The sequence below is a fragment of the Lygodium microphyllum genome, chromosome 22 (genome assembly GCF_053477565.2).
Source record: "Lygodium microphyllum isolate KBCC chromosome 22, Lygodium_microphyllum_v1.1.10, whole genome shotgun sequence".
NCBI lineage: Eukaryota > Viridiplantae > Streptophyta > Polypodiopsida > Schizaeales > Lygodiaceae > Lygodium > Lygodium microphyllum.
The window spans coordinates 57,255,597-57,278,235 of NC_141156.1; the positions used below are offsets into that span (position 1 = coordinate 57,255,597).

Sequence of the window (22,639 nt, forward strand, 5' to 3'; positions counted from 1 at the left end):
GTGGCCTCAAGATGTTGTTAGGCACTTTTCTATTTCACATTCTCCATTCTTTTAAGTCGGACATGTACACACACTCTCTCTCTCTCTGTGATTGCATCCATTCAATCGCCTCGAGTCACCATATAGTAGGAGAGCTACGTAAGAGGATGATGCCCACAACTCTTTGGGTCAAAGCCCCAATGAAGTTACTATTCGAACAAGTTCTAACACAAAACAATACCATATTATCACCGTACTCTAATTTATCTAGTTGTATTGTTGCAAAAAGTATGGGATGAGGCTTGTATCAGTTCCATCTTGGCTTTTGTATCAAGCCATTGTAGTTACTTTGGCCCCACAATATAGTTAGGTCATTTTTATTTTCAACTTCTTGTTTTGCATTTTCTTAGGGTATTTAGTTTCCCTAGAGTTTTAGGTCTGTCAATACTTTTATCTCATATGCCCTTTTGGGCTCAAAATAGACTAAATAGAAATACTTAAAAAGGGCCTTCTAGCCAACCAAGCGGACACAAAGATGGGTAGAAAACAACACAAGATCTAGAAGGCTATAAAACATAGGGTCATAAGGAGAGAGGCAAATCATGAGGCAAGCACAACTGGGGTGTTGCAGATGATTTCCATCCACAATACAGGCCCCCAGCCACCTCTGAGGATCACACAAGCAAAAACCATAAGACTAACTTGCCACAATAAGAATCCTTGAACATGGCCCACATGAGCACAACAGTAGCCATGGACACCAAAACCCAAGAATGGATGATTCGCTGATGCAAAATGAGCCCCAAACTTGTCTAGCAACTTGAAGAGATGAGCAAAAGTCTCATCACATGGTCCAAAAGACACATCTACCACTAGATATCTTGTGACATTGCAGCATGTCCACACAGGGACAACCTCAATCAAAACCTCCTTATAAAAACTTTTCTTGTCATTGGCAATCTGAGACTTCCACAATTGAATTAACCAATCACACCACTTAGCTTTACTTTCCTAAGACAACTAAACTTTATTTGCTCTATTTTTTTTCGTAATCAAGTGGCTACCCTAGTGGTAAGCCACTTATATTATTAATCTCTCACGCAGAAAGCTTAAATAACATCAACCAGTCAAGCATTTCTCTGATTCTCAGCTTCAGTATCAGGTGCTGCATTCCATTGTTACAACTTCTGTGAGAATATACACTTCCTTAGAACTGTAACATATCCAGCAATATTACAAATCAGAGTTGCCACAAAATCACTTTTACAAGTCAAATAATATTGTGAAAATATAAACCTTCTATCATGCCAACATCATTATGTTCCTTTGGCTAAATGCAGTCCTCCAAAGAATGTACTCTATGCTTCAGTGGGGCAAGGTGTGAGTTATTGCAACACTGCTTTGCACCTGTCACTCCTTCGCAGTAGGCAGCAGTTTGAAGAATATGTGCTGTACACTCTTTTGTACAATTTGTCGAAGTATTTGTAAGAGATCAATAAAATACTTGCCACAAGTCACTGTACTGGACCTTAGAGAATTCCACCTAGAATAGCTAACCCTTACTCACATTCTGACTAGTCCTCGTGTGACTTGTATAAATACAGGCTTGGATGACAACTGCAACCAAGCTTCATGTGGAAAGTCTCTCCAACCTTCGTGTGGCTCCTTTCATTGAACACTTCACAAAGTTGATAAGTATCTGTGGGAATACTGTGAACAAACTCAGTAATAATGCAGCCAACCTCAGCACATGAACTTCCTACAGGTGGGTGCACCACAAAGGCAAGGAACCTCTTTGTTCTCTGTATCAAATAAGTAATCGTACCTGCAAAATAAGACGAGCTAATTTGCACCATTGAAACCCAACCCTACAAGATGATTGCAAAATGCTCACAGACAGATTGCAGAAGCTCACGTGAGTTCTTCTCCAGCAACTACGGATTTTCGAGCAATAAGCACAAGAAATGTCTCACCAGCTCCTCGGGCAGAAAAGATGCGAGCATAACAGTTTGGAGCACACTGTATATATAACAGATCATTGTCACTTCACTGAAACTACAACCCACAATTTCAGAGAATTTTCCCCAAAAGTGCAGCTGAATTATTCATTAGACAGTTAAACAATTCCTGATACCGAATGATTGATAAGGCGTGCAATGTTTCCCTTCTCTGTTGCATCAAGGACAACTTCCTCACTTATCTTGAAAAGCTGCAACAACACAACAGGGCCCACAAAAAATTAAAAATTAAAAACAAAAAATTCAGTCCATATGAAGGCAAGGTATTCCATAACAAATGCTTCACTAATCATAGCACAATGAAAGTGCACATGCATTTAACTTTGGCCTCTGTGTGCAGTTTTGCATTACATTTTCACCACTCTATCCACATACACAGGCTACTAAAATCACTATTAAATCAGGAACAAAAGGGCTTGAGACCTCCGTTTGTACATACATAGCAATCCTTCCCTTGTAATCGATATTTTCTTTCACGAAGATCTGCAATGCTTCTCCTTACTATCTCACCACGATATTCCAACACCTACATTCAGAGTCAAGGAAAGTCTTATATATATCTTCAAAGGCAATTGAACAATACAAACTAACAACAATAGCCTTGTACCATCTCTCCTTCTTGAATAGAGTGCCGAGCAAACAAACCCCAACCATGTATGGCTGATCTTCCAAAACAAATCCGCGCTTTCTCCGTCTTCTGCATTTTCCTTGCTGAAGTTAGACAAAAATAGGCACTAATTTTGAAGTTATTGGACAAGTAATGGTGCAGAAACAGAGACCTGCAGGTACCAGAGCCTCTCTTCAAGTGACGACAATGCTGTTGATTTGGCGCCCTCCTGCAGACAGTGCATATCATTTGAAAGAAGTTTTTTGGGCCAGAAATTTGGTGCTTAATGCAGCCTTCACAGATGAATCCATACTTACTCTGAGGCTAATAATCTCTGCTAAAGAATGCCAGGAGTAACCAGCTGCCCTATGTGCAACAGTTTTCTTCTGCATTAGAAAAATAGGAATCAAAGACATCAGCAAATACACATACCTTCTAGATTAAAACAAGATAACATTCTACATAAGGCACTTCTAAAACCCTCAAAGCATCAAGAAGAATTTGCACAAATCATTCTCACACAGCCAAACTGGTACCACTTTTGTATGGTGTAGTTTTGTATATTCATGCTGCAGCAGAATAACTACCACAAACATAAAGTATATTGAAACTCAAAACGTAGAAAGGTGTAGCCAGAGCTGTTTTCTGCTGTGTCTTTGCTTATGAAACAGGTAACACAATTTGTAATGTAATGTGAAACATGCTGTAGGTTAATAGTTGAAACTGTGTTTGTTAGAATAATACATGCCAGATCCAACCATCTCAAAATCAAGACCATTACGTGTTGCATTAAAAGCATAACCCAATGCAGACACACAGTCATATCAACGATCTCAAGGCTCATTATAGCATGTTTGAACTTTGGTACTGCAGGTGACTGCTTGAGTCACAACTTAGCTATGGCAGCAATCAGTCTCTATCATAATCTCTCTCTCTTTCTTTCTTTCTTTTCTGTGAAAACTGATGATTCAAAAAATACCAATATGCGCACAAGGCCTTCTGTCAACCCATTAAAGCCAAAGAGACAACTAAGAAACAACCTGATAAGCTGCAAGGCTACTATTAGAAGTCAGACAGTTCACGACGGAAGCACAATTGGAGTGGAACAGATCATCTCCATCCATGGAGCAACTAGCTCACAATTTACAAAGGAAAATACCATTAGAAACCACTTGCCACAAGAGCAATCCAAGACATTGTTGAGTTAAAAATGCACTACAAACTGAATAGCTCTTTTAAACAGCCCCAAAACATGTAATTACTGAATTTTTCTTTTTCTTTTTTTTAAAGCTCCTAGAGAGTTTGTGTCCCATAAGCCAAACCCTAATTTGGGAGGATCCACTCGTCTATAAATAGATTGGCTGCCCTCCATTCAGCCCATCCCATTTTTGCAGGTCATCACTCTTCTACAGATTTTCAGCCATCAGCCCACATCATTCAGTGGCTGTCCAGCTCTCCCAACTACTGTCACACCTTCCTCAGCTCTGGCACTACCTTGCTACTACCCTCTGGTTGCTATGTTTATTGCTGCAGCAGGCCACCTTGCTGTCCAGCACTCTGGGCATCAGTTTCCAGCCTGCATTTGGCTGCTACACAGGCTGCTCAGCACCTAATCGTCCTCTACCAGCTGTCACCCAATCTTCCTCTACTACGGTAATCAGCTGATGTCATCTTCCAGGTGGTACACTGCTGTGTTTACTAGTTCCAGCCCTCTAGATTGCTGCATTTTGGTTTCCATCTTGCTGCCCTTCCATATTCAGCTTCAATTGGTGGTTATAGCACTCAAGATCCATCTCCACTGGCAATCACAATCTGACTACTCTCATTGCTCTGCTTTTGAGCAACTTGTATGGTTGAGTACGATATACACAAATGGCATATAACCAATTCACAATGTCTCAAGACTCTGACTCCTTGGGATCCTGCTACGTCTTATCAGGCTTCTCCATCATTGAAGGCCCTGAGGAGGTATTACGGACTCAGCAAGGAAGACAATGCTTCACCTTCACCTTCTTCTTCTTGGCCAAATACATGTTTCATGATAGACGAGGGATTCCAAGAATACTTGCGGATCAGGTATGGTTGCAGCTATCCCTTGCTCCTAAAAATTCAGTCGGTTTTGGTGAGGCTGGCCACCTCCTTGATCCAGGAGAATATACAGCATTTGGGACAACTAGCTATCCATCTTCTTCATCACAGTCAAGCCCAGTGCCAAGTTCATCTAAACCTTTTGAGTCATTCAAATCAAAAACCTTCCTTGTTTTTCCTTTTGGTATGCAAGACCCAAATAGTGACAAGTTTGAGAATGCAAATGTAAATCAAGAAGGCCCCCAAAGAAGACATACTTCTGCAAGTATATCTAACACTTACGTTTCATTTGGGCATGGTGTTGGTAGTCACTTTTCTCAAACCCCTCCCAACCCTCTATCTTTTGGTCAAAACATAGATTTTCTTTTTTCTGCTTTCAATAACTTAGGATTGCACTCCACATCTGCATCCATCGCATTAGGGTTAGGATTATATGTTTCAATTCCTAGCACTTTTCCTTTTCCTACACCACATGCCACCTATCCACAAAGTGAATGCAACTCTGCACCCTAGTACATTGTTAGTGGGAATGCAACCCTTTAACACTATGCCTTTACACACACTATAAGTGAGCACATCTATTCATCCTAAGACGGCTATGATGGGTACCCCCCTCACTCCCCTTGGACACTGACCACCCCATCTATTAGCCTCCCATTCACAAGGATTTCCATCCTTTGCTTATGGTGAGCCATCACTCACTCCATGGGTCATTTCCACACAAATTTCCATCCTTTGCCTATCGTGACTCTATCCCCCCTCCTTGGGCTACACATGCAGCTCCCATGTCCATGCCCAATCAGCCCATACCCACTTTTGGATCCACTATATGCACATATCCCGCATGCATGGTGGGCACTTTAGGTTCAATACCCAAAGGTACTCCACCTCCCCACCCTACCCATCCTATTTCAGTACTACTACTATAGTTGCTACCTCCAAGAATGCCTTTATGGATAAGACTCATTTTAACGAGTCGAATTTTACCACTTGATCCAACCTAATGTAGTAAGATTAAGCTTGCAATGCTACAACAATTATCGACTAATGAAAGGGTTACTAAGCTTGCAATGCTACAGCAATTATCCATTAATGCAAGGGCTACTTCCTCAATTCTATTCCCGATTACTTTACTTTCCCCTAGCATTCAATCATCGCAATCGTCTCCTTGACTGCTTGGTGGCGCAAGATCAAACCCGACATATCAATATTGATTATGAGTTGCAGGAGTATTCTATCAAGGAGATAATTTGAAAGTCAAGTTGGCTGATATAAGTGGTTATTCACGGAGTTCCCTACTACTAACTCATTGATGTCAAATGACAAGCATGTTACATTCTTCTTGAGTAAGTTGTCTTCTAAATACTTCCATGTATGCATGAAGCAACACATCATTATATTGCCCCAATTGCCAACCTTTTAAAATTTTGAATGCCAATTCTTGTGTTATATTAGGCTGCATGACCAAGTCCAAAAGATAACGCCATTTTCCTATTCAAAGGGGGCTCTAGTATCCACTTCTACGAAGGGAAACATCGGAGGTGGCATGAACTCTCAAGCTAGAAAGGCAACTCAAAATCAGGGTGACGCCCTTTCCTCATATGGTACTAATGACAACCAAGAAACCAATCCCATCTTGCAGCAACTCCATAAAATTATCAGGTTTTGCACACCCTACTAGAGATTGGACCATGTGGACGAGGAGTGTCATTTTAAGGCGCAAGGTCTCCCATCTAAGAAAACACAATAGGCTACAATTGCCTCTACCCTTCCCTAGACAATCTCCCTCTTCCTCTCTCTCTCCCTCTCTCTCTCTCACTTTCAAGTTTTTTTTTATACATATTACATCCTTGCCCTCTCCCTTTCCTGAATCCCTCTTCCTCTCCCTCACCTCCCTTCTCATTCTTCTCCACAATGCCTAGGTGTCTTCGTGATATTTAGGTTGCATATTTTACGTGCGTAGGCTAATATTTTATATAGTTTTATATGTATTTTTTAATGAACATACAAAACAACATATTTTATTCTTAAAATTTTTGTGTAGATTTCATATTGTACATATTCGCATATTAAACGTATCATACTAAACATACAAAACCACCCTACTCCATACTTCACCCTTTTTCCTCTTACCCCTTTTTTCTTCATCACCAACATCCACTAGTCATCAGGATAGCTTGTCTATTTTGTGCTGTGGTGGATCTAACTATCCATTTTCATTCTCCTCCCAGACACAGTTACTTAATAGGATGAAAACATCTTTCAAACCCACTTCAAAAAGAAAAAAAATAAACAAAAAAACAAAAAAAAAGTTCAATGTGGTTTTATCCACCTTTACAAGTATTGATCGGCCACTACGCAATCGACGAGCACCCTTTGTTCAATGCTTTGATCCCTTTGGGTGATCACTTGGGGTCCCTTGGTAAGATAACCATCACCTTTCTAGTCTTGGTAGGCCACTCAATAGCCAACCTACACCCTTTGTCCGATGCCCTAACTAGTTTGGAGTGGGACACCTTGGGGTAAATTTGGGCTTCAGCTTTTCTTACAATCCCTTTCTCGTTCGAATTTTGCGCCTAAAAGGGGATGTTGAGCTAAAAAAGCACTACAAACTGATTAGCTCTTTTAAACAACCCCAAAACATGTAATTACCAAAACTTTCGTTAAAAGGGAAACATGTTCCTAGAGAGTTTTTATGTCCCATAAGCCAAACCCTAATTTGAAAGGTTATACTCAGCATAAATAGAAAAGCTGCCCACCATTCAACCCATCCCATTTTTGCCATCGCTTTTCTGCAGATTTTCAGCCATCAGTCCACATCATTTAGTGGCTGTCCAGCCCTTGCGACTGCTGCCACACCTTCCTTAGCTAGCACCTACCTTGCTACTACCCTCTGGTTGCTGCATTTATTGTTGCAGCAGGCCCCCCTGCTGCCCCAATACCCTCAGTGTCAGTTTCCAGCCTACATTTGGCTGCTGTATAGTCCACCTTGCTGCCCAACACCCTTAGCGTCAATTTCCAACCTGCATCTGGCTGTTGCACAGACCACCAAGCACCTAATCGTCCTCTATCAATTGTCGCCCAATCTTCCTCTACTGCCAGTATAACCAACCTTCCTCCTTGGATAGGGTCGTGAAAAACCTAATCAAGCACTAATTACAACAAGCATAAAATTCACGTAAACTGAAAATGCACACTTTACCACTTTAATCTTGGACATTGGACGCCTTGTTGGCCTCGAAACTGGCGCCCTTTGTAACATTTCTTTATCTTATATTGCAAACCGAAGGAGGACAACTGAGATCCTCTAATCTCCTCCGTTAATCCAAGTGCCTCTTGCTATAAAAAATGACCAACAAGCCTCCAAACCAATTTGCCCCTTGGTTTGCTTGGGGATTTTGGCATTCAACCGTGCTCCTTAGAAGACAAATTCAACCCTAAATCTGATATTGATTGGTTAGCCTCTTGAATCTCTCTGAAATTCCTCAATTTCAGCTATTGGAATCCAAGTCCTAGGCCCTCAGTTGTGAGCATGCATCTCGAGGTGGCTATCAAACCCTAATTTCTTTTGTAAATTAGAGTTTACATCAGCGATTGACTGAAATCTCTTTCTTTGATGGCTCAAATTGTTGGTAAATGCTTAGATAACTTGAGAGATAGCTAGGGAATGAGAGAGAATGATGTAAAGAGAGAAATTTTGAGGGTTTCATCAAGAGAAACGCTAAAAAGCTATTGCTGTCCTGTTCAAACAACCACGGAAGCTGTCACCTACAACTTAGGATCACCAGAAAGACTACTACACCCTTCTATATGCTGTCACCTATACCAAAAGGACCTTAGACTGCTATCACCTACTCCTAGAGGGTTCCAAACTACAGTCATCTTGTAGGACTGATACCTGGTGGCTACAAATCACATCAGCAACATCTCCTTGCTCTCTAACATCCTCCTCTCATAATAGCTGGAATACATCTCCTAAAAGGGTTTCTTCCACTTGCTTGTCAAGCCTTCTAATCCCATTTTCTAGCATAATCCAACTTATTAATAAATTTTCAAAATATTAGTTCCAAAAATTAATTAATAATTAGTCTAGTGCCTAGAAAATTAATTCCACCAACCAAAATTTGTCTTCCAAGTATCCCTAAGTAATTATTGATCCTTAGACTAGTATTAATTAATCTAGTCTCTAATGTCACCATTTATGTTAGTGGCCAATAAATTAATCTAGGCCCAAATCTGACACTAGGTACCACCTAGTACCTGTTAGGTATAACTTATTACAACTTTTGTCTGACACCAACTAATATTACAGGGTCTTGGCACCCACACTGTGAATAATTAACTTATACCTCACATGTGCAAGTGACATTAGCAAGCAATAAAATTTCATGTCCTCATGATAGTCAGTCATCTTCCACTGTTGCGTTTTGGTTTCCAACCTACTGCCCTTCCATATTCATCTCTGACTAGTGGTTACTGTACTTGGGGTCCATCTTTAGTAGACATCGCACGTCAACTATAATTCTCTACCTTTGGACATCTTGTGTATTCTTTCCATCATTTACAACATTAATTCATTTACTTCAAAGTTCTCTTTCTTTTGTGTTTGTGTTTGTGTTTTGCATTTTGTATTTCACATTTTTGTATTGTTGTTTGAGCTATTGTATTGTAGTTGCATTCGTACATTCTGTGTTTTCTCAATGCAAACTGGCATATCTTCACAGACATGACAATATGACCATCAAGGACATTCTAGGCCTTGGCTACAAGTGGGCACTTAACCAAGGACCAAGAATGATTGGCGGTGCACTAATGTGTCACAAAGACCATGCACAAGAAATAAAACCAACCATCTACCTAGCAACCAAACAACAAATAAAAAGGTGAGGAGCCTCGGCCCTCAACACATGTGGTATAGAAAACACATTGTTGTAGATCTTGCAACATTGCAACTTATCACCTCTAGGGAGATTGTCTATCAAAACCCTCTAGAAAAACTTGCACCAGTAGGGAATCTTAAATTTCTAGAGCTCAAGCAATCTATCCTGTCACTTAGCTTTATTATCCCTATATGACCAAACTTTCTTTGATTTTTCAATCACCCATTTTGTGATAAACCTCATCGATAGAGAATTTCAAGAAGTCCTCAAGATCCACAAAAGGCAAATCTAACCAAGCAGACAAAGCATTGATCTTGGCCATAGTAACCAAAAAACTTGTTTCCTCTTGGTGAAACACAAAACCTCAAAACATGTGAAACGTTTCGTTTCATTTCGTGAAGCAAGGTCATGAAATGAAAAAAAAATTGTAAAATGTTTTTTTTTAAAGGTTTTCATTTATTAAAAAGAACATGGGGGTTGTCTTTCGTTTACAATTAGCATTTTTTCCACCCCCCTTGTGTATCCAATCACCTCCTCCATCTTTCATACTTTGTTTTGTTTCGCAAAACAAGGTCGCAAAACGAAAATTTTTTAAAGAGTTTCTTTTATTAAAAGATCATGCGGGCAGTTTTTCTATTACAACCCACATTTTTGCTATATCCTCCTTACATACCCCATCACCTCCTCCTCCTCGAACATCTCCTCCTCCTCCTTGTGTTCCTACTCCACCTCATCCTCCTCCATCTCCACCTCATCTCTTCCTTCTATTCCTCCACCTCTTCCACACACTCCTCCACCTTTCCCTCTACCTTGGTGCTCTCACCTCAAGCAAAAATGCTTCCTTACAAGGTTTTCACTCATGAACATCAGTTTCTACTTTCACTTTACATTATGTATGTGTGTTGTAGCCTATACATTTTGATTTGTGAGTCACAAATGCTAAATTCTAAATCAGTAGGTGAAATGGATGTTTTGATTTTAGGCTTTTGACTTATCTAGAATCTAGGTGGAATTAGCATTTCTACTCTATGGATATGATTTTTTCCTCTAATAGTACTATATATGGATCTATTTTTATTCCCCTAATATTCGTCATATAATGTATATTATTATAAATAATATTTTTCAAAACCTCAAAATAGGATGAAATGAAACGAAATGTGAAATGAAACCTCAAAACACAAAACAAAATGAAACGTTTTTTGTGACTATGATCTAGACAACAAAGAATTTTGCCCAATTTTGAAAGTACAGGAAGATATGAAAAAACAATTAAAATCTAAGATAGGCCAGTAATCTCAACGTTTTACACTATTCTCAAACCAAGGTTGCATTCCATTCGCATATGGTATCTTTCGTACAATACCATATCATGCATTCGTACTGTACGGTACTCTGTAGATTCAAATTGTATTTTTTTTAAATTGTCTATTTTAAAGTGGCTGTTGGTATCTCTCTTTTTTTTTCTTTTTTTTTGATAAAATGACATTTTTCTTTGCTATTGTAACTTCAAACCCATAAGTTTCTCTTCTTTCAAACGTCATCTACCCTTTCACACTTCTCCCTCACCTCAGCCCTTGTAAAAGGGCAAACCCCCCCCCCTCCCCCCCCAAAAAAAAATCTCACCACACATATCAGCCAGGTTGTCAAGTACGAAAGGTGCAATACGGTATGGTACAATAAAATACGGTGCTAATTGGTACCTTAAGATTTTATAAGGTACGGTATGGTATTAGTGGGAAATAAAAATTTGCCTTGGTTATTTTGGACTATAGGTGATAGAGTACATGTTTAGAGCTAAAATAGCAATGTCACTTAAGTTAATAAGATGAAAACACAAAGGTAACAAGGAAAAACCCGATGTGCAACATGCGCAACACGCTACAAGTAGACAAATAGGAGTGTATACATGATACATCATACAAAAAAGCAAAATATAGGGTGGATTGACAAAGAGGCTCTTCATTCTTTTGTGTGTGTGTGTGTGTGTTGGGGGGGGGGGGGGGGGAAGGGGGGGTGAGAGAGAGAGAGAGAGAGAGAGAGGCTTGGAATTGTGCATTCATCTTGGAAGTTGGAACTGAGAGTGTGAGAGAGGCTTGAAATTATGATAATAAACATAAGGCTTGGAAGTTGGAAGATATTGTATGGTCCAATCTTCATGGGCAAAAAGTAGCCTATTTTTTGGTACGAATTGATACAGATACGTACCATAAGGAGGATGGAGGAGGTGATGGAGGGCCATGAGCTTATTGTAGTCACAAAGACACATCAGTGTCCTGAGAGGGGACTCCCTAGAGTACAAGGATATGTTTGGAAGTCCACACATAGGAGCTGCACGAGGCGTTAGAGTACCACCCGAGGATTGAGAGAAGTGGTGATGTTGATGAGATAGGAGCTTCGGGATAAAGCCTCCATCGTGGCACAAGCCCTTGATGCACAATACATGTGGATCAAAGTGGAGATCGCACATGAATAGATGCTATACATTGCCCTATGCTACTTTCCCCCGCAAGGTCAACATATGCTACCAAGGAGCCTCAGCAAGCAAGAGAGAGAGGACATGAAGGAGAAGAGTCCCCTTTCATAGACTGCTCAAACGAGATTGTACACTACTATAGACTAGGAGAGATCCTCTTATTAGGAAACCTTAACTCTAGGACATAGAGCAAACAGCATGGTACACATGACTTTTGAGGATCCTGGACAGCTACAGGTGATGGATGTAGAGGAGGCAGGGACAAATAGTGTATCAACTAATACAAGGGGAGATAGAACTCATTATGGCCAGTACCTACTAGAGCTAGGGTCATAGCACCATCTCATTAACAACAACGGGATGAGAAAGTGGCCCAAATCCAAAGCATTGACTTGTTTCAGCCCCCTCACTCCAACACTGTGACTTATGTACTGGGTTCCATTAAGGCAATAGAACTAATTAGATCCTTCACCATCCCCCCTTGCCCGATTGGAGCTACCTATTTATCCCTTACCATATTTGCCTCCCCTGCCCACACGTGCTAGCTCCATCAGCCCACACCCAGCCCGCCAGTTCCTATTTCACGCAAGACCTAGCTAATAACTACTCTAGAGAGCTTCCCACACTCCACATACACTAGAAAACTCACAAAGCCTTGGACTATGCCCCAAAACAAATGGTATGATAATGAGTGCAAGGAGCTACACAAACACCTCCAGATTCACAAAAGATTAGGGTCTATCACAAAGAGAGAGGCTCATATGCAAATGAGGACCTTGACCTATGATAAGTGGCGGGCATATGAAGAGGCATTGTATTGGGATTCATACCATTTATCCATGAGCAAAGATGTAGCCACAGCATGGTGAAGATTGTGGGAGCCACGCCGCCCCATACCCATTAGTGACTCAAAGACATGGAAATCCTATGCCAAGGGACTATATGATATAGCACACCATCCAACAGATTCCTCACCCACTAGAGCCTCACCCCACAATATCCACCCTCTTCACATATGATATGGTGAGGAGAGTGATAGTGCGTCTATAGCATGCACGATCAATGGATCACACACGTATACAAGGTAAGCACTTCATTTATGCAGTGGATATTTTGGCTCCTCTCTTGCTTTTATGTTCAACAGGGCTCTAGCGGAGGACTTTCCTGACACATGGACCATGCATACCATCGTGCCCATCCATAAGCTTGGAGATTCCCTAGATCTTCGTAATTATAGGACCATCATGGTGAGCCACACATTGGCTAAGATATATGGAGCAATGATGGTGGCGAAGCTCAACACATATGCCAAGAGACTCGAGAGGGAGATTGAGGATAGCAAGACAAGGTGGATTCAAGCAAGAATTCTCTACACTTGACTACATCTTCACCTTGAGGGGTATGATTGAGCAGGCTAAAGTAAGGAAAAAGAGATGCTACTACTACTTTGTGGATTTTCGCAAAGCCTGACATATAGTTCCACAAGATAGACTACTATAGAGGCTATAGACATTAGGGATCCCATCGGACATGATCTAGGGTATCTATGCATTGAATGAGAAGGTGGGGCATCTATGCACTATATAAGAAGAAGGTAGGCAAGGCGAGATACCCAGGAGGACTTTTAGACATGGTCTCTAGCACCATTGAAATGAAGCAACCATGTCCCCTCTCCCCTACACTCTTTGGACTCTACATTGATGAGATAGAAGACCACATCACACAAGGAGGTGATAGGGCTACGCTGACGATATTGTTCTAGTCTCTAAGTCACAAGAGGGTCTACAATGACATCTCCATGCCCTTCATGACTTTTACACACAATGTGGATTGACCGTCAACCTTGGAAAGACCAAGATCCTAATCTTCCACATATCAGACCCAATGAGGAGATCAATCTTTACCCTAAGAGCAAGACAAGTGGAGGTTGTGGACTCATATCTCTACTTGCATGTCACATTTACTACTTCGATTGGGAGCTTCACCATGGCACAAGCAACCAAAGACCAACTCACATGAGGATACACAGCATTGGCCATGATGGGGAGAGAGTGCCAACGTGGAAACTTCCAAGAGCCCCGCACAAAAGATGGCTATTTGATACTTTGGTCATGTTGGGATGAGTGCGCAATGGGAATGCGAGTCAAAAGTGAAGCAATAGCAATGTTGAGTGTGAGAGTAAGAGAATCCCAAGGTGAGTGTACAAGCTCATCACGGTACAAAAAGAATAAAATGTGTTTATATGTTAGGGTACAAATAAGGGTGTGTTCACACCCATATAACTTTATACACAGAGATTAAGGAACTTTATTCCCAAAGGGACTTTACACCCAACAACCTCCCACTTAAAGGCCCAAAGATGTATCTTTAAGCTAGTCGACTCCCACTAATCAGATACAATGTTCATGTTGAGCCTTTGCAAGACTCTTACTGAGAACATCTGCAAGGTTATCTTGGGTCTTGACCTTAGTCAATGCGACAAGACCATCATCCAAGACCTGTCAAATGAAGTGGTACCGAACATCTATGTATTTGGTACATGCATAAAACATGGCATTCTTAGCCAAACATACTGCACTCTGGCTATCACAACCAAGCACTGGAGTACATGAAGGAAGACCATATCAGCTTCCTAAGAAGCTTCTATGGTTGAGATATATTCAGCCTCGGTAGTACTCAATGCCACAATTTTCCGCAACCTTAAACACCAAGAGATAGCCCCACCAACCAAAGTTAAGACATATCCACTAGTAGATTTCCTTGTGTCAAGATCTCCTACTATGTTTGAATCACAGAATCCTTGCAGCTCTAGTGTACCCTTTCCATAGCATATACACTTCTCTTGTGTATCTTTTAAGTATCTGAAGATACGTTTCACTACTTCCCAATGTGGCTTGCCAGGGTTAGACAAAAATCTACTAACAACTCCCACTACATGAGCAATGTTGGGGCAAGTTGCAACCATGGCATATATCAAAGATCCATAAACTGATAAATAAGGTATGCCCTTCATAGCACTAGTAGCTACATCATCTTTTGGGCAATCAGTTTTGCTAAGCTTTACATGTGGCGGTAAAGGCATACCAAGAGGCTTAGCATCAGCCATACTAAACCTGTCAAGTACTTTGCTGATGTACTTGTTCTGTGAGAGAAACAAGTGTTGCCCTCTATCTCTTTTAATATGCATGCCCAAAATGTGTTCAGTTGTCCCCAAATCTTTCATTGAGAAGGCTGAACACAGTTGTCTTACTCTTATGCTTTCCTACAATCAACATGTCATCCACATATAAGACCAGCACAATAAGGCTTTCATCATCAGTCTTTTTAGTGTATAAGTGATCTGAATGACTTCGATTAAATCCATGGTTGAGCATAAAAGTATCAAACTTTTTATACCACGATCTAGGGGCTTGTTTCAACCCATATAGGCTATGTTTCAGCTTACAAACCAAATGCTCTTTCCCTAGAATAGCAAAACCTTCGGGTTGTTTCATGTACAGCGTTCATCCAAGTCACCATGAAGATAAGTAATCTTCACATTCATCTAATTCAACTCTAAATCCAAGGATGTAGTGAGAGCAAACAAAACATGGAGCGTAGTCATCTTCACCATTGGTGAAAAAACCTCCCAGAAGTCTATGCCTTTCTTCTGTGTATAGCCCTTAGCAACCAAACGTGCCTTGTACTTGGGCTTCCCATCAATACATTTCACCTTGTAAACCCATTTGTTGGGGATAGCTTTCATATCCTTGGGCAAAGGTACAAGTTCCCATGTGTTATTTGCATACAGAGACTTCATCTCTTCCTACGTAGCAAGCTCCCACTTTCTCTTGTTTTCACATGCTTGTGCCTCTCTACATGTCAAAGGCTCACCTTCATCAGTCAATAAAATGCAATCCAAAGATGGCTGAAACCTTTGTGGCTGCCTTTTGACACTTGTAGACCTTACCCAATGATCTGTATTGTTAGGCAATGGGCCTACATCCTCAAGTATGTGCACACCATCACCTGGTGGCTAATTTTCAGCATTTTCTTGTTGTTATAACCCGTTTTCAGCATGTTCTTCTTTATGTCCTATTCCATCCTATGTACCTATTCTAGCATGTTTTTCTTTATGTCCTATTCCATCCTATGCACCTATTTGCTGTCCATTATCTTCTAGCTATAGCACAATAGGTTGTTGCTCATTTTCAGCATCAAAAGGAACAGAATCTTCAGCTAATGACTGTTGAATGGCTGGCTATTCATACTGAAATTTGACCTCCTTTTTATCAAGGTTACCCTATGTAGCATGTTTCAACAACTTTGCCTCATTAAATACTACGTCTCGGCTACGTACTATCTTCGTACCTTGAGGAAGCCAAACTCTATAACACATCTCTCCCTCATTTCCATATCCCATAAAGATGCCCTTGATGGATTTCATGTCTAGTTTAGTCCTTTGATCTATAGGAGCATGCACAAAGGCATCACAAACAAAAACACCCAAATGGTCATATGAAGCAAGTTTGCCAGACCAAACCTCTTCAAGAATGCCATTTTCCAATGCACGATTGGGAGAGTGATTGCTTACATGAACTACAGTTTTAAGAGCCTCTTCCCACAACTGCTATGAGAGATTAGTTGTGGATAGCATGCATCTGACTCTCTCACAAAGTGTGTGATCATGTCTTTCAGCCACACCATTTAATGCAGGATTATAAGGGGTTGTCAACTCCCTCTTAATGCCATGCATCTGACAAAAATTTTTGAACTCGTTAGAAATATACTTACCCCCATTATCCGCTCTTATTGCTTTTAACTTAAGCCCTTTCTATGTGGTAAAAAAAGCATAAAACCTTTTAAAGACATCCAACACTTCCTTTTTACTCTTTAACACATACACACATGAATTTCTACTTAAATCATCAATAAAAGTAACAAAGTATCGTGCAACCCCCATATGAAATAACAGGCATAGTGCACACATCAGAGTGTACTAAAGCAAGAGCATTGGACTTCTTAACGACACCAGAGTAATAACGAGACTTCACATGTTTTCCATATATGCAATCATTACAAAAGTCGAGACCACAGCCTTTTACATCAAATCTCCCTAAAGAGGAGACAACCTGAAGGTCATCCTAACTCATATGACCGTCTTTTGTGCCAAAGTTCCATCTATGAATGAACTTCAGCCACATCCAAAAACTTGCAAGGTAATGCTTTACAATGCAAATAGTACAAAGTTGCCCTTAACAATTAGCATAGAGCCCTTGTGGACCTTCTAAGATCCACCACGAAAGGTAGTAAAATATCTTGTTGCAAGGTAATGCTTTACAATGCAAATAGTACAAAGTCCCCTTCTGCTACCCTTAACAATCAGCATAGAGCCCTTGTGGACCTTCTAAGATCCACCATGAAAGGTAGTAAAATATCCTCTTGCATCAAGCTGCCCAACTGACAATAGACATTTCTTTATGCCACGTACATATCTGACATCCTGTAAAATCAACTCTTGGCCAAGTGAATGGTACCTGCACCCTCTATCTCACATGCATAGTTGTTGCTCAAGTAAACCTTACCTAGGCAACGTGCAATGTATTCTGAAAATGACTCCAAAGAGAAAATAACATGAAACAAGGTACCATTGTCCACTATCCATGATTGGGACAGCCCATCATGAGCTAAAAGTAAAGTATCAATGACCTCCTTTTTGGTGATGTGCATATCACCTACTATTGCCATAATATCTATAACATTGCATGAGGTCACAACAAGTATCTCTCCAACATCACAGAGCTCTTCAATGACCACACTAGATGCAACATTTGCCTTTGCAACTTCTTTTGAGGAAGAGTTGTCATCATCTTTCTTGTCATCCTTCTTTTTCTTTCATGTTTCTTTCTTTCTTGCTCTTTCTTGTAATACCAACAATTGGGCTTTTTATGTCCTTTATGCCCACACTGATAGCAAGTGACATCCTATTGTTTGCCCTTGCTTTTACTCCTACTTTTGCCTTTATTTGTTGCATTACCCCTCTTCTCTGACCTGCCTCTAAGATGATAGGCTAAACCACTGCTTTCTCCACTCTACTCTCTTCTTATCTCCTCATTGAGAATAGAACCCCTAACACCATTAAAGATTAAAGCATAGTTGTTGCTAAGTGAAACAACCCCAGCTATTAGACAAAGTCATCAATAAGAAAATAGCATTCAATCTATCATTGAAGGGCTGCAAACCAAAGTCCTACAAAATTGACTCAAAATCCCTGTGAAAGCACTCAAATGCTCAAATGCTAGCTTAGACTCATCCAATTCCATGCTCACAAGCTTGTGCATGAGATGCACTTGATTCACTAGAGTTGTATTTTCATAAGTATCCATTAACTTTTTTCATATGGCATAAGCCGCATCAAGACGCTTAATGTCTATAAGTACATCATCAGATACAACCATTTTAATGTATGCAATGGCCTTCTTGATGAGTCCAGCCCAATCCTCGTGTGTCATAGATGCACGCTTGGTTTCCAAGAGAGGATCATCACAGTCCTTAAGAAACAAAATGCCTTGCATTTGATCCTTCCACAGATCAAAGCCAATGCCATCAACCTCTTGATTTCAAGAAGGGATATGGTGTCACTGTTACTAGAAGCATTAGTGGCCATAGTCAACAAAGTGCCAAGTACCAATGCTGTATTTTATGACAATAAATAAAACATTGAATATTCAGCTAATTTCAGCTAAAATTTTCAAGAAATAAGAGCAAGATTTGATCCAAATACACGTACAGCAGTAGAAAGAATAAGATTCATTAATATAACTAAGATTTCAGCATACATTCCATGCATACATCAATGCAACGTGACTCCCACTTCAGCAATATCACCAAAAATACATCTACAATAATCCCAGATCTGCAAATAATCATTAAGACTAAAGCACTATGAATATTCAGCAATACATCAACTCAATAGGAGCTGCCTAACATGTGTACTGCATACATATGTGCCCAAGTCAACTTCTAATACACAAAAAGCCACCAAAATTCTTTGCAATTCCTCCAAAATCTCACAAGTGGGAGATAATAAACTCAAATTACACTGCTTACAACACCACGATTGCTTCAGCAATGTCCCCAAAGTGCATTTTACACATCAATTTTGCCAAAATACACAAATTTCAGCAAAAGCCCCAAAATTTAGCTAGCCAATCTGCCCCAATTGCATTAATACATGTTCCCGAGAGCATAAAATAGGCAAATTTTGCAAAATTTTACAAAAGCCCCAATTTTCTCAGGACCAAATGTGCACCAATGTCAGTAACTTTGGCTCAACTGAGCAAAATTTCACTGATACATGAAAGCCCCAAAATTTTCAAAGCCAATGTGCACAATTTATGCAATTTCCAGGTCAAATGTCACTGTTATGCATGAACAACATCAAATCTGGGAAAGGCCCCAAATTTTCGGGCACAAATCTACACAAATCTGAGAACTATGGTTACATGCACAAACCCTCATCAGTGAGCAGGGGGCCTGCTTGCAGAAATTAAGAAAAATTTAACGAAAGCTGCCCAAACGTAATGAAAAACAGCCATTGACCTGCCCTAAGTAGTCACCTAGTCTAAAAACTGAGGTGACTGCCTTGCCTAGCTGTGACACAGCTGATCCTGACCTATGCTGCCTGTGCCCCTGACTTGTCACATGTGCTGACTTGGGAAGGCTACGCCTGACCTGTCTAAGCAGAAAACGAGCCTAAAACATTGTCACCTGCACAAAACGAAACCTGGGAGCTATTGCCTTTCTCACCTAAGCAACAAAAGACCTGATGTTTCTTTGTGTGCGCAAGCTGAAACTGACCCGCACAGTCCTCGAGAAGCACACACACCTTGGCTGCAGCTCTGATACAAATTTGTTGGGATAAGTGTGCAATGGGAATGCGAGTCAGAAGTGAAGCAGCAGCAGTGTGGAGTGTGAAAGTGAGAGAATCCCAAGGTGAGTATACCACCTCATCACGATACACAAAGAATAAAATGTATTTATATGTTAGGGTACAAATAAGGGTGTGCTCACACCCATGTAAGTTTATACACGGAGATTAAGGGACTTTACCCCCAAAGGGACTTTACACCCAACAAGTCATGCTCTCATGAATGATTTGCAGCAAACCATCAATACCACGAGATTATTACAGCTGAGTTTACTGCACCGCACATGATGATGGAGGCTCTTTTTCAAACCATCAACTTCATACATAGAGTACGTAACATGCATCCAAATAGACTGCCTAGGAGGGCCTTCGAGGCCTCTCGATAGCTAGCTCACGTAGGACATGAGGCTTCATGGTATGCGCATGTCATCCAACAATGGCTCACAAGGTACGGCATCGTCATGGACCACCTCCCCCCTTTCACTATGATCTTGATTCCCCTTTCACACACTTCCCCCACACTTCAGAGGAACTTGGTCATGCAATAGGACCTTTATTTAGTGTACATACAGCACACATGGATTTCACCCTAGCAGCCTTTTGCACCGAAGATGTCATGCTACAACAATCACTTCATGAGGACTACAGGGGATGGCTTCATTGTGAGAATGAGATATCTAGATGTATATATGCCACATGAGATGAGAGTAGCCATTGGCCATCTTAGAGTGTCTTCTCATCAGCTTGAGATTGAGACTAGAGGGCAGCCCACATCCCCAAAGTGGAGTGGATATGCAGACTTTGTTAGGACGAGGTGGAGAGAGAGGAGTACTATATTTGGAAGTGCAAAGCATGTAGCACAATTCAAACTAGATAACCCACGCTATTTGGAGAGGACATCTCCCTCAGACAAGTCATGGAGTCCCCAAACTAGCACCGCCCAAGCCAGTTCTTAGTCAAGATTCAAAGACTCTACACATCATTATTATAGGCAGGCACTATACAAAGAGAGGGACATCACTCACAGCTTACCGATTTCTTCTAGACAATGACTCCACATACAACAACCACATGGAGAGGGGTGATAGTCCAAAGAGCTGAAGAGATCACAAAGCAACACCCGACCATGGATACAGAGATACCACACATAGATGCTACACTAAAAAGAGATGAGGGAGATCCACCAATATGAGCAGCACATGACAGAGTTGAGGACTGAGTCTAGATACTACCCTCATACTATTTCGTCAGGGATGTATGATATAGTCCATTCACCAGTCCTGACTGGGTGGAACTAGATATATGGATATCACTTCACCACAGCTAGACATGTACTCCATCATCCCCCTTTTGTATCCCTAAATGGACACTATTTTGTCTTGTGCATCACTTTAGGTTCTTTTACCAGTATATCATTGGTCATCTTTTAGCACATCACACTTGGATGTCTAGCAATGCTCAACATTGTATTGTCTCATAAGCTAATTTCGGCCTCAAAAGACATTAATATATATTGTTTTTTTCTTTCTCGCTAAAGAGTGATGCCTTTAGTTGGCACCTGAATCCCCTGGTCTACATTCAACAGCAGCACATGGAATAATTTGTGCACAGGGCACACTTGGAGTCTCTACCCGTCTGTGTCAGGTCTGCAGCAGGTTGCAACCTCCCCCTTCTCCCTGTGTGTGTGTGTGTGTGTGTGCGCGCGCGTGCATGTGATGGCTCTGCAAACCACGCAGTTTGTAGGAACACAAGGCTGACAGCGTGCATAATCTGTGGGGCAGCACGCATGACCAGGTGAGGCAGAGCTGCGCAGGTCACGTAGGGCAGTCAGCCACATCCTTTCTGCCAGCAATCGACATGCCTCTCTTTTTTTTTTTTTGTGAAGACCATCAGGTCAGCATTGAAAATAACAAACATGAAGGAAAGTCTACACAGACTCTAACACAGAAATGTCACACTGAAAGAACAGCTGGTGTGGAGCGAACAGTATCCAACCAGGGAGCAACAATGTCAGGAAGAACCGGATCAGCAAATACCATAGAGGAGATTTTCCACAACACTAAACCCTGGATTCGGGCCACATGACCATGAATGCTAGATACCGAATCAAAAATGAAGGCATTCCAAGTATGCCAAATATGCCACAAGGCTGTCCATCTAAGGAAATGGAGAAGGTAGGGATAATCTGAACTCAAAGAGGTCATGGAGGTCATCTTTCCCATAATCCACGAATGAGGTGATATCCCTTGTTGGGTCAACGAGAGCCACACACGGGAAACAAAACTCCAAATCTGTCTTACAACAGGGCAAGAGACAAAAAGATGGAGGACTGTCTCATCACATATGGTACAGATAATACATCGCCCAGTAGAGATTTTACAAGCACACAACACATTCCCAGTAGGAAGAGCCCCAATAAGTAGCCTTCACATAAACACTTTTCCCTGATACAGAACCTTAGATTTCCATAGTTGGATGAATCTATCCTGCATTTCTTTTTGTTGTCCCAAATATGCCATACTTTATTAGCCTTATCCGTGACCCATCTCTTGGCCTCCACCATCTGATGATATATCTAGTTAGCTGACCTTTTCTCGAAATCATCATGAATCACAAACATCCAATCATGCCAAGGAGACAAAAGATGTAATGCAGGCAAAGGATAGTAGCTCCCAAGTCTGT

General features: G+C 40.9%; 1 protein-coding gene across 2 annotated transcripts in view; it reads right to left on the minus strand.

The window, feature by feature from the left end:
- Positions 1–961: 961 nt before the first annotated feature.
- The window catches only part of LOC148017183 (histone-lysine N-methyltransferase ATX4-like), a 131,945-nt gene continuing 110,267 nt past the window's right edge, over positions 962–22,639 (minus strand). Inside the window, exons 17-23 of one of the 2 annotated variants that reach the window (XM_087663434.1) lie at positions 2,922–2,990; positions 2,777–2,833; positions 2,605–2,694; positions 2,437–2,523; positions 2,114–2,188; positions 1,895–1,998; positions 962–1,804 (exon numbers count right to left, since the gene is read on the minus strand). In XM_087663434.1, the coding sequence (XP_087519560.1) occupies positions 1,723–1,804; positions 1,895–1,998; positions 2,114–2,188; positions 2,437–2,523; positions 2,605–2,694; positions 2,777–2,833; positions 2,922–2,990 (564 nt within the window). In that variant the 3' untranslated portion in view covers positions 962–1,722. The remainder of the gene's footprint in view (positions 1,805–1,894; positions 1,999–2,113; positions 2,189–2,436; positions 2,524–2,604; positions 2,695–2,776; positions 2,834–2,921; positions 2,991–22,639) is intronic. The other variant, XM_087663433.1, reaches the window with a different exon arrangement.